This window comes from Neophocaena asiaeorientalis, unplaced genomic scaffold, assembly GCF_003031525.2.
Source record: "Neophocaena asiaeorientalis asiaeorientalis breed wild unplaced genomic scaffold, Neophocaena_asiaeorientalis_V1.1 scaffold534, whole genome shotgun sequence".
NCBI lineage: Eukaryota > Metazoa > Chordata > Mammalia > Artiodactyla > Phocoenidae > Neophocaena > Neophocaena asiaeorientalis.
The window spans coordinates 1,578,691-1,591,586 of NW_020172826.1; the positions used below are offsets into that span (position 1 = coordinate 1,578,691).

Consider the following 12,896-nt stretch of genomic DNA (forward strand, 5'->3'; position numbering starts at 1 on the left):
ATTTTAATATATTGTAGGATAAAACAAATAAGTAAGGCTGTTACCATTAGGAATCAAGATTTTCAGCAAAAGAGAAGAGAGATGCAGGCATAAAATCAAAAAAGTTAAATTAAAACACCATCATCTTAAATTTGAATTGGAAATGTCAATGTGAACTGATTATTCTTTTTCTTCTATTTAAAAATGTATTATGTTTTCTATCTCTACGTATTGTAGAAGTCTGGAAGTAATAACAGCACACTAGCAGTAAACACCCTTATTATCCAGATTATGGTCTCTAGGTACCATCCTTACTTAAAAGGAACCAAGAATCCTTTTTGGATAAATGATTAATTTGGAGTCTGAAGGAGGAATGGTACAAAATGTCATGCCAGAAAGCAAGGAAGCTAACAAAGGCAATGGGTTCATATCAAAAGGACACTGGGGTCAGCTTTAAGGGGATCTCACTGGCCAAAGATTGGGCAGTTTGGCCATCAAAGTGAATACTAACTAATTCGTTAAGTCACTTTGAGTTAATAAAAGGCATGAATTCAGAATAATACTAAAAATGTAAAGGAAAGCAAAAAATAAGCAAAGCAGAACTCATTGAACATCATTGTCATTTCTATGGCATCAGCTCATTCTGAAAATTGAAAAAACTTTAAAAACAAGCATTTACCCTGCTTTTCCAGTAAGAAAGATATTCAGAGAAACCAAATTCTTGATGTTGAAAAAAGCATTATTTAAATTTTGTTGTGGAGTTTAATCATGCAAATAAGGTTTAAATTTATTCAGCATTTTTGCTTTGAGTTTTTTCAAGAGTGCTTTAAACTGAGCTGTCCTATTAAGTTATTTTACTGTTACAAAGCCAGATTTAAATTTTTTTTTATCTTCTTGCTTTTCTGTATGTTAACATCCTATATATAGGATAATAAATTTTATTCATGTTTGTTAACATTGTTCTTTTGTTTTGCTTTGAATTGCCTTTTCAGCAGTATCCTGGTATGAACCAGCTGTCCTCCAGTCTGGGAGGTTTGAGTCTTCAGAGTTCTTCACAACCAGAAAGTTTGAGACCTGTAAACCTTACTCAGGAGAGAAATATTTTACCCATGACTCCTGTTTGGGCTCCTGTACCTAACTTGAATTTAGACCTCAAAAAATTAAACTGTAGCCCAGAGTAAGTATTTAATTTATAACCTTTAGTAAGTAAAACCTTGTCAAAAACATTGTATGACTTTCAAAAATAGTAAAAGTACTATGGTATTAATTCCTTGATTGGAAGTTTTGTTAATGTGAACTCTTGTAAATTAGTTTGTATAGAAATTCTAGATGTAAAATTCAATTTAGGTCATTGGATCCTGTCCCCATCTCTGTCGCCATCCAATCTCATTCCCTATCATCTAATGCTAGGAAAATTTTTTTCTATTTTAGTGAAGTGTTTTAGGAACCCAAATCTAACTACATTTTTTTTCTTAAATTTCTTTTTCCTCACTTTTCACCAGTAGTAACTTCTGATGTCTTTTAAATAAGGTGAAATCTTTAAAATTTTATGCACTTCAGTCTCTGCTTGAAAAGGATACAAACGTCATTTGTGTAATCCCAAGAACAGGTTTAGATAAATAATTTTTCTCTGAATTTTCTTTTCCCACTCAGTGTAGAATGAGAAGACCATTGCCCCCAGGCATATTTATCCAGCCTGAATTTAGATTTGGATTTTCTTTATTGAATATTTCCTCACCTTATGGAGAAGTTTACCTGGCAGCCTCCATCTGGTGGCCACACACCCCTGGTGTATCGTCTGGGTGGATGAGCTCTGTTACTTACCTCATAGTGCCCCCAAAACCAAAAGTTCTCTGTTATTACCTGCTTTCCTTTCTTCTGTCTCCTAAGAATAGGATATTCCTCTGCACCCAGACATCCTCCTGCTTGTGGAATCTCTCCTCAAAAAGTAAACTATGATTCACAGACAACATTCACAAACAACTCTGATTCACAACAACATCACAGACAACATTTCTTCCTTGCATTAGGATTAGTGTTCTTTAGAGACTATATATATATATATATATATTCTTTTTTTAAAGGCAGTAGTTTTCTAGCTTTTAAAAAAACTAAGTTCCTCTTTTTTTCAACCAAAGTCATATAGATTTCCAATACAGGAAACAGAAAATGGAGGTGCTTCAAGGGTTCCACCTCTTCTACCACACCCTACCACCAGCACCCCCATCAGTGCCGAAGGCAGTGCCAAGATCATTTCTATAAAAATGTATAATCATTGATTCTAGATTGAAAGTAGCTGCCTGTCCTTCTGAATGTAACTTGCCATCAGGTCAATAAGTATGTGGATTATGGCCTTGTACTATGAATGGTTAGGCATCCGCCAAGTAGGTAAATATAGTCTATGTATATGTGTAAGAGATCGTATAGGTAGGGAACGGTGTCTGTGTTTCTACTCAGTTATGTGTTTCCTGTGAAAATATCTCTTATCCAAACAACAAAGCAGAGTAATAGGCTTTAGAGTATAGGCTTTAGAGTTTGACAGACGTAGGTTCATACCATGGTTCCACTGATAAGTAGCTGTGAAGCTGCCAATTATTCAACTTCTCAAACCTCAGTATTGTCAACTGTAAAACAGGAATAATAATTGTGCCTACATGTTAACATAAATCATTCAGTATGTACTGAATGCCTTCTAAATAAAGTGCCAGGCACTGTTTCTAGGTGCTGGGAATGAAGCAGTAAACAAAACAGAGTTCTCAATCTCATACAACCAATATCCTATTAGGGAAGACACATTGTGAACAGTCAGACCAATGGGTGTATAATGTAAATGTAATTTCAGAGAATAACTATGAAGTAGGGAGTAGTAAGGGTGGAGGGTGACTATTTTTAATTGAGGAGTCGGGATGGGTTTTCCCAAGGAGTTATTAACATTTGAATAGAGATCTGAATGAAATGAGAGAGCAGGATGTGACTCTGGAAAAAGAGTGTGCCAAGCTGCGTGAACAGCAAATGCAGAAGTCCTGAAGCCAGAACCAACTTGGCGTGTTCACGGAACGTCACCAGCGTGGAGTCAACCCGTAACTGGATATCTCTACATACTGTCAAGCACTCCTTAAAATTCCTGTCACGGTTTCCAGTTCCTATGCTTCTTATCTCTTTGGTCGCTCCTTTATTGATTCTGTGTCTACTGACCTTAAGTTACTTACTCTATGAGAGGAATAGTGCTAGGGTGACACAAGGACAAAATGATCTCTAATCTCAAATGGAGAAGATAAAGAAAGTACACAACCAACTAAAGCAGATCAGACTAATTGATAACACAGAAGCATAAGTAGATCTCAGAGCACAGAGGAAGAAGTCTTTCTTCCTGACTTGCGATCAAGGGTGAGGATGGTTTCACAGGAAGCTATAACTTTGATGAGTTTCATAGAAAGATTAGGAGTTCAGCAGATGAAGAATGACAGCAAAGCAAGAACAGCATCATGAAAGCTGTACCTTTTCACTCATGTTTTCTGCTCCCTCCTGTCCATGCCCTGATAGTCATGATGGAGTTACTGTTTGTTCCTGAATGTGTTGTACTTTTTCACCATGAAAATGTTGAGTCCTTAATTTAGGCCTTTTGACATATAAATTACATATATGCCCATTTAAAGTAATCAGGACCCTCCTAATTATAGTTATGTAATATACCCAAATGATTTTCATGTATGCCCTTAAATGTTTAGTTATCTACAACTATCTACATCAATATTGTTCTTTATCTCTGATAGCTAACGTAGTCTGTGTTGTTTATATCTTTGCAGTTCATTTCGGTGTACTTTGACAAATATTCCACAGACACAGGCTTTACTGAATAAAGCCAAGCTTCCTTTAGGATTGTTGTTACATCCCTTCAGAGACTTAACGGTAAAGTAACATATTTTAAAATATTAGCGGGTACTGACCTGTGTACTTATGTGCGAAGTATTCAGATTGTATATTTTCTTAGAATTTTTTTCATTTTCTTTCATTTGAAGTTAGAATTAATCATTTCTGTCAATTTCAATACAGCAAACATTTTCTGTCACCTGCTTTGTGACAGACCCTAAACTAAGCACTGGTAAATACAAAGATAATTAAGTCACTGATGTTGCCCCTAAGAAAGTCTTATCTAACAGGGGACAAAGATATCCCAGATAATTACAGTGCATATAACTACAGTGCAGGAAAGCCAATACACGTAACTAATCAAATTCTATGAAGTACTTAGGTGGTGCATGTAGTATTGGAAGGCATTTCCTCTGGGTACAGTAGCAGACTTTTCTACAAGTAATGAGATCTAAGCTGGATTTTGAAAGGTTAGTAGTTTTAGAAGTTGGAAAGGCCGTAGAGGATAGATAAACTTTAGGAGTTCTTTTTTAAACATAAAGGAAACACCAGCAATGATATGCATTTAGGGAGGAAAACCATATGATTGTTCCCAACTGTATTAATGAAATAACCTCTGTAATAATAAAGTTTAAATGCTTCAAGTCTATTGAATTAAAACATTACTTTTTAAAGTTTCCACAGTAAAGTTTACTTTACCTAGCTTGCTGGATTTTTACACATACCTCTGGTATTTCATGCAGATATGTTGAATTTAAATTAAAATGTCTAAACTTCAGAAATAACGTTTATCCAGATACATTCTATTTATACTTTAAGTTGCATTTCTCCCTCACACATGTTTATGACTGTGGTTTTCTACGTTCATCGCTACTGAGTTTCTTTTGCTCTCATTCAACCAAAAAATATTTATTGACTACCTATCATGCTGGGTGCTGAGGATACAGAGGTCATTGCTTCCTCATGGAGCTTTCTTTCCTACTAGGATGTATAGAAAGGAGCAAAGTGAATAGAAAATAAAATAATTATAATATGCAATAAGTACCTTGAATTTATTCATTCAGTAAATACTATTTGATCACCTGTAATAAAATTGCAACCTTTATCGCGAAACCAAGATCGTTAATTTCCCATATACATACGTGATTTTTTGTGTGTGTGTGGCTGCATTGCGTCTTTGTTGCTGCACGCGGGCTTTCTCTAGTTGCAGCGACTGGGGGCTACTTTTTGTTGCAGTGCGCGGGCTTCTCATTCTTCTCATTGCAGTGGCTTCTCTTGTTACGGAGCATGGTCTCTAGGCACATGGGCTTTAGAGCGCAGGCTCAGTAGTTGTGGAGCATGGGCTTAGTTGCTCCGCAGCATGTGGGGTCTTTCTGGACCAGGGCTCGAACCCATGTCCCCTGCATTAGCAGGTAGATTCTTAACCACTGCGCCACCGGGGAAGTCCCCGAAAATTTTTGTCTAAATACATATTCCATATGTGATACCTTCTGGAAGTATATACACTAAATTGGCAGCAATGACTTCCTCTGGAATGTAGAATTCTGGATAATTTTTTATTTTCAGTTAAACATATTTCCTGATTTTTTTCACAAATGATATGTAGTTACGTAATAAAAATTATTTTTGTGAAAAAAATTAAGTACAAAAATAAATGTTCGTGTATGGATAGGGAGGAAAAAAGCCAGAAGGAAATATACTAAAATGTTATCAGGGGTTAATTCAGGGAGGTAGAATAATATGTAACATATTTTCTAAATTTCTTATATTGAATATAAAGTTCCTTTCCCAAACTAAGCATAAAGAGATGTATAGTGTTTGAGGCACATTGTGTTTGGTTTCTCGTGGCCACAGTCCCCAACAGGACTGTGTGGCTGTCTAACAAGCAGGGTCTTGAGAGTCTGTTACCAGGTGCAGGCAAGCAACAAAGACAAAGGCATTTTTATATGGTGCATGTTTCTTTCTCACTCTTGTTCCTTGAGTTCAGCTGATAGCTGAGGTTATTCTATTTTCTTGGCCAACCAGGCTTTTCTTGTCTGCCAGTAACTTTCATTACATTTGGTTTGACTTTATTTTAGTGTTATTTTATAGTTTGCGACAGAAGAGGGAGAAAACTTGATAGCTGCTTGTGTTGCTCAGTGCACCACTGGATTTTATTAAAATGTTTCAGTTTCAAAACACAAGTGTGGTTTCTATTCTGTATATGGAGCAGAGCAGTGTGTGGTCCACTTTCCTCTGGAGTGCTTTTTCTGCTACAACAGCTTTATTTTATTTCCTAGCAATTACCAGTGATAACATCCAATACCATTGTGAGGTGCCGATCTTGTCGAACATATATCAACCCTTTTGTATCCTTCATTGATCAACGTAGATGGAAATGCAATTTGTGCTATAGAGTTAATGATGGTGAGTTTCAGATTCTTAAAATAAGTGTGTTTTATATTTTAAACATTTTGACATTTTTGCCGTTATCTGGTCTCTCTCTCCTCATTGCTTTAAAAACTTCCATGCCACTTTTAATGGAGAGAATACAGGCTAGGGACACTTCGTTTTGGCTGGCCAAGGGAATAATTGATAATGAGGAGAGTGACAGGGAGGGGAAAGTAAAAAGAAATCGTAAAGCCAGCAGTGAAGGCCATGCAGATGAGATCATGCAGACTAATTATGCTTGACCCTGACAAGTTAAGGTTGTCTTCTGTTTGTACATTTGGTTCATTCAACTCAGTGTGGATCTCTGCCAGTATGTGTGAACACATGTGTGCATGTGTATCTGTTGTCCCCTTTAGTTATTCTTAGGTCCTCTTTGTATAATTGCTTTCGAATCTGTGTTTCTGTCTGATTTCTTTTCCATGTCATGTGATATAAGAAATAGGACACAAGCCTAAGAAGCAAGATTACTTGTATCCTGGTTTTCTCATCAGATTTCAGTAAATAAGTTTTTTATCCTTCTGATTTATTTTTTTAAAGAGGGCTTAAGGCATTACTTTTTATCATTAGATCTTCACAGAACTGTTGTAAACCTCATAAATATTGATGATAGAGGAGTTTATTTCTCGGCGTGTATATGTGTTACTAAATTTGTACTGGATTCCTAATCTTATCTAGTTCCTGAAGAATTTATGTATAATCCCCTTACCCGATCTTATGGAGAGCCTCATAAACGGCCAGAAGTTCAGAATTCAACCGTGGAGTTCATTGCTTCTTCAGATTATATGGTAACTATTCAGTGTTAAAATTAGTCGTGGGATGCAATTGTATTGGTCATTTGTAATTTGCTGTTAAGTGAATTCTTGTCTAAATTTTGAAATTGTCCATAGTATGAATTTTTTGAAATAGTGCTGAAAGTTTATACTTAATAAACAGAAAGCTCTTTGTAAAGATTACTTGATCTCCTAGAAGAATGCAGTTATATCACTAAGAAACATCGGTAATGCTGCATGATGAGCACTAGCATCTACAGTTTGTTGTCGTTTTGATTTGATTACTTGCGTGGAATGAATATAAATATTCTTTTTACAATTTTCCTTAAACAGAAAAACTCGTGTTTTTGCCAAAAACTGCCATTTTCAGGCTCTTAAAGATATCACCATCTCACTGGTTCACCCAGTACAAATATCAAGATAAATGGATATTAACTTGAATCTGACTTTTCTCTTTCCACTTCATCATAAAATTCTACCTGTTTTTTAATTATACTGATTCTTCAGATCTCATTCTTCTTTTCTGCTTACAAAAACAAATTCTTCGCCTAAGTTCTGCTCATTTCTTTATTATTTCTACTCATTTAAAATATCTGTATAATAACTTGCATTTCTTCTGTGTCCTCACTTCTAACCTTTGTTGTCTGCATAAATGTAAAATGTTGCTAGTGGGAAAAGGTGAATAGGGACAACTAATGTGTATGAAGTTCCTGGTGCTTGACCCATTTCCCTCTTTATTTCTGTGATTTTTTTATGATCCTTTGTGTCCAATTTCACATCTGCCCAACTACTGTTTTCTTGTCTATTTCCATATTAATATATTTTCCATTTTAACTCATGGTCACTTTTACTCTCAACTTCTTCTTCACAACTTGTTATATTCCCAACTCTGTTCTGGCTCCTTAGGAATCAGTCTAATTGAAGTGGTGAAGTAAGAAGTAATCTTTAATTTTTAGCATATGACCTATATGATTCTTGATTGGCATATCTTCTTTTTTTTTTTTTCTGAATACACTCAGTAAATATCCAGTAGTAGTTGTGATATAAAAAGAATAAATTATACTTACTAAATAAATTACATTATTTCTATTCCTTTCAGCTTCGTCCACCTCAACCAGCAGTTTACTTGTTTGTTTTAGATGTGTCTCATAATGCAGTGGAAGCTGGATATTTGACAATTTTGTGCCAGTCACTGTTAGAAAATCTAGACAAGTAAGAATTTTTTTTGCTCATTGTGTGTGTGTGTGTGTGTGTGTGTGGTATGTGTGCGTGTATGAAGTGTTTATTAGCAATTTATTTATGGGGTTGGTTTTTATTAAGTTTGATTTCATTCGTTTGTCACTAAAAGAGTACGTCCTGGCTACTTTAGAATAAAGATCCTGCTACTTAGATTATTATGATTTATGACTTGATATCTGATTCTTAAAACCATAAAAGTTTTAATACTTGGTAAGGAATTTAGATCTCATCTAACTATCCCTCTGACTTAGCAGATCTGAGCACTGGGACTCAGAAAATTCAGCTTAGCCAGGGTATCAAGAGAAATGAGAGAAATCTAGCTGTAATTTATGCCTGAGCAAGGAGTTTTTCATAAGATAGTTTAAAATGTGCTAATGAGAGAATGAGCCAAATAAAGGGAAGGAGGGAATTGATTTTGTGCTGAATATTTCAAGAAACCAGAAACTGAACAGGCACATTAGTAAGGAGCTTTATTGTGGAAGTGGAAACAGAGTATAGCATAGGGTGCTTATACTTGGCTTTAATTCCTACCTGTGTGTCTACCAGTATTAGTCATGAAGGAGACCCGTAAATAACTTAAAAAATGAACCTTCCAAATCTCTGGAAAACAAAGTTGTTTATACATTTCTCTTTCTACTCCAACATTCATAAGAAATATGACTTAAGATTGTTAGTAAGAGTAGTTTCCTATTGCAGTGATTCTTGACATGTGTAGAGGTGTAGGGGTGGTTATGTATGAATATTTTGTCAGAAGTACTAGGTTATTCCAAAAGGTTCTTTTCCCCCATCTTCCATTTGAGTTTGAGAGTCCTTGCTCTACTGAGTGCTAGCTGTAGCCACCATAATTGCATATCACTGATCTTGGCCTGTGAATAAACTGATAACATTGAGACATTCAAGATTAAAAACATCCATAGACATTAAATGATTTGCTTTTAGATTCTGTTAGTAACTTGGAGTTTTCATATTTTTATCCTTGATTGAAGCATTTGCCCTTTTTTAAGTCTCAAGTGCTTAATTCGGACATAACTTCAGCATGTGTGGCAATGGAAGACCCTCTGCAAAGAAATAGTTTTGTTTTTTTTGCGGTACGCGGGCCTCTCACTGTTGTGGCCTCTCCCGTTGCGGAACACAGGCTCAGGATGCGCAGGCTCAGCCGCCATGGCTCACGGGCCCAGCCACTCCACGGCATGTGGGATCCTCCCGGACCGGGGCACGAACCCGTGTCTCCTGCATCGGCAGGCGGACTCTCAACCACTGCGCCACCAGGGAAGCCCCAAGAAACAGTTTTTAAGACTGAAGAGTTAGCTTGCTGGAAAAGTATATGAGAATATAGCCCTAGAAATAGGAGCCAGTGCAACAAAGATGAGTGACTGCGAATTCAATGGACTATGCAAAGCCAAAAAGATAAAATTGGGAATGAAAAATAGTTTTTAAAATTATCATTTCTTTCTTTAGGCTTCCTGGAGATTCACGAACAAGAATAGGATTCATGACCTTTGATAGCACTATTCATTTCTACAATTTACAAGAAGGATTATCACAGCCTCAGATGTTGATTGTATCTGATATAGATGGTAAGCAGTGAATAAAATAAAACTCTGTTTATTAATAAAACAGAATTTTGGAATTAAGCCTACTTTATTTTACAGTACATCTTGTCGTAATGCTATATGGATAATTTAGCCTACTTTGGTATTTGTTTTAAAATAACTGTTTTCCTGGAAAATACTTGATCTAAGTTTTTTACACCCATGTGTGTGTACTTACACATGCTCGAGCACACACACACATATAATACATACAGCGTATATATATATTTAATAAAGCAATATTATGGTACCCGTTAACATGTATGGCCTTAGAAAAACTAAGATTTTTTAATTCAAAATTCTTTTGGCTTATTTATCATTTGGTTAAAATATATGTTTTCCCTATAGATGTTTTTCTACCTACACCGGATAGCTTACTTGTGAATCTGTATGAAAGTAAAGAGGTGAGATTGATTTTTTTCTTAAAGTATTTCTCTTACTTCAACTGATTACTAAAATGCTGAACATGTGTTTACTTGGTGTATATTAACATTGCAGTAGACAACGTAGGTAGATATCTGTTGACTACTCACTTTACAGTCCTCCAAAATGCAGTGGCACGTACTATACTCTGGAATGTTTTAAAGAATAATATTGCTTTGCCTTCTCAGTAATTCAATTTTTAATCTTTGTTTTCCCAGCTTATAAAAGACTTATTGAATGCATTACCAAATATGTTCACCAATACAAGAGAAACACACAGTGCCCTGGGTCCTGCGCTCCAGGCTGCCTTTAAATTAATGTCTCCAACAGGTGGCCGTGTGTCTGTATTTCAGACACAGTTACCTTCCTTGGGGGCAGGACTTCTGCAGTCCAGAGAAGATCCTAATCAGAGATCAAGCACAAAGGTATTTTATATTAGTTTCTCTGTCATATTTAAGATCGTGTCTTCTACGTCTATAGACTGTGTAATTGTTTGTTATTTCTATTTTTCTACTTCATTGATAGTAAAAAAAAAAATAAATAAAACTGGTTTTCTTTTTAGAGAGTTTAATTCAATTATTGTTTTGTTTTTGTGTTGCAGTGTGTTCTTTTTATTACTTTGTTTACAAGTCATAGAAATTTAGAAATTATCTACTCTAACCCTTTCATTTTACAAATGGGGAAACAGATTAAATGGTCTTGCCAAAAGTTATTAAGTATTTTACGGTAAAGATGTGACTTGATTTTCTGACTCCACTTCTATTTCACAAGTGATAATACTTACTAAATCTGAGATATTATAATTTAACATGCACATACTAACAAACTTTTTTATTATACAGGTAATATAAATCATTGTATAAAACTTGGAAAGTGGAAACAACTATAAGTCAATTATCTCACTGTCAGGATAATAGCATTTAGTTATACAAATAAGCATAACTGGGTATCATACATTATTCTATATTTTTAAATGACTTTTTTCATTGAAGAGTACATAGCATCTTCTGAGGTCCCTAAAAATTCTCCTAAAAAAATGTTTTTTAGTAAATGTGAAAAACTCGATTTAATTAATTGCCTGCTAGCTGTTGAATAGTTGTCGCCAGTGTTTTCACTATTAAAAAAAAAAAGAATATGAGGCTGAATATTACTAGGGTTTTACATGAAGATTTGGTCAGGGTATTTTAATCCCTATTTCAAATAATAAATGAACTGGGACAATCATTTTTGTTCTGTACATAAGTTTTTTCTGACCTCAAATTATATATGTATGAAAATGCCATTACAACTAGTTATGAGTATGAAGTAAACACGTTTAATAGTGTTATAAATCTTTAGCCACGTGTTCGTTTTTTCCGTAAGATAAATTCCTAGAAGTGAAATAATTGGATCAATGAGTGTAAACTGTATTTAAATTACTATTGTATTCTACTTACTGGGGGTTTTATCAACCTGTACTCTTAAGGACTCATCTTCTAGCCACCATTAAGTATTGTTGCTTTTTTATTCTTTACCAATTTGCTAAAGAAGAATAGCACTATATTGTAATCCATTACAAAATACTGAGGTGTTTTGAACAGAGCAAAGTGTTTACTGATTCTTTGATACAGTTTTAGGGTTTTTTTTCTCATTTAACTTCTAGAAATGTTCTCTATCTGCCTGGGACTCAAAAGCTTAAGTATCTCTTCCGTTTTAAACTCTGATATAATAGTCATACACTACAGTTAAGAAGATTGAAACATTTTGTTGTGCAATGTAGCATAGTAATTAAGAACTTGGAGCCCGGCTCTTGCATTCTTAACTCTTCTCCGGTGCCACCTCCTCAACTCAAGTGTCCTCATACCAACAGGAAAAACTTGCCTTAATCTGTTATTCTCATGTTGTTATGTAAAAGTATCCGTACAGTAATGGGTAACAGCACTCACTCTGGAGCCAGACTTCTTGGGTTTATTATATTCCAGCATCTGCCACTGAATGACAACGTAACTGGTCAAGTTACATAATCATTTTTTTGGCCTCAGTTCTTTCATCTGTAAAATGTTGGTAACTCTATGAGATATATGTTATTATGAGGGTTAAATAATCTATATTAAATATCTGTGCTGGCACATAAGTGCTTTATAAATGTTAGCGATTGTTATTATCCTCATAGGAAATTTGTGCCAACTACCTAGACATTTTAAAAACTCCTTAGTTTGATAGGGGGACAGAGGATATCCTCTTCTTATTTTAACAGACAGAAATATATGCATAATTCAAGGTTTCTAGCTCTTACTTTATGACCTGTTGACTTAGGTTGTACAGCATCTTGGCCCTGCAACTGATTTTTATAAGAAACTTGCTTTAGATTGCTCAGGGCAGCAGACTGCAGTGGATCTGTTCCTTTTAAGTTCACAGTACTCTGATCTCGCTTCTCTAGGTAAGGAGATACCATTGTGTTTATCTGTTTACATAAACATTTTTAGCATATAATTAAATCTAAACTCTTTACTAAGAGTTCTCAATAGTTTGGGGAGAAAGATGTGAATTAGATAATGTCTATGAAAATTACCCGTAAACTTTAAAGCACTATACACATATAAAATGCTATTAT

The 12,896-nt window shown here is 35.0% G+C and overlaps 1 protein-coding gene across 3 annotated transcripts in view; it reads left to right on the plus strand.

The window, feature by feature from the left end:
- SEC24B (SEC24 homolog B, COPII component) overlaps nt 1–12,896 on the plus strand; it is a 70,424-nt gene that overhangs the window by 42,789 nt on the left and 14,739 nt on the right. For 2 of the 3 annotated variants that reach the window (XM_024741940.1, XM_024741941.1), the window contains 9 exons: nt 972–1,156; nt 3,786–3,888; nt 6,129–6,255; nt 6,955–7,064; nt 8,149–8,261; nt 9,747–9,865; nt 10,229–10,284; nt 10,522–10,728; nt 12,599–12,722. In XM_024741940.1, coding sequence (XP_024597708.1) covers nt 972–1,156; nt 3,786–3,888; nt 6,129–6,255; nt 6,955–7,064; nt 8,149–8,261; nt 9,747–9,865; nt 10,229–10,284; nt 10,522–10,728; nt 12,599–12,722 — 1,144 coding nt within the window. The remainder of the gene's footprint in view (nt 1–971; nt 1,157–3,785; nt 3,889–6,128; nt 6,256–6,954; nt 7,065–8,148; nt 8,262–9,746; nt 9,866–10,228; nt 10,285–10,521; nt 10,729–12,598; nt 12,723–12,896) is intronic. The other variant, XM_024741939.1, reaches the window with a different exon arrangement.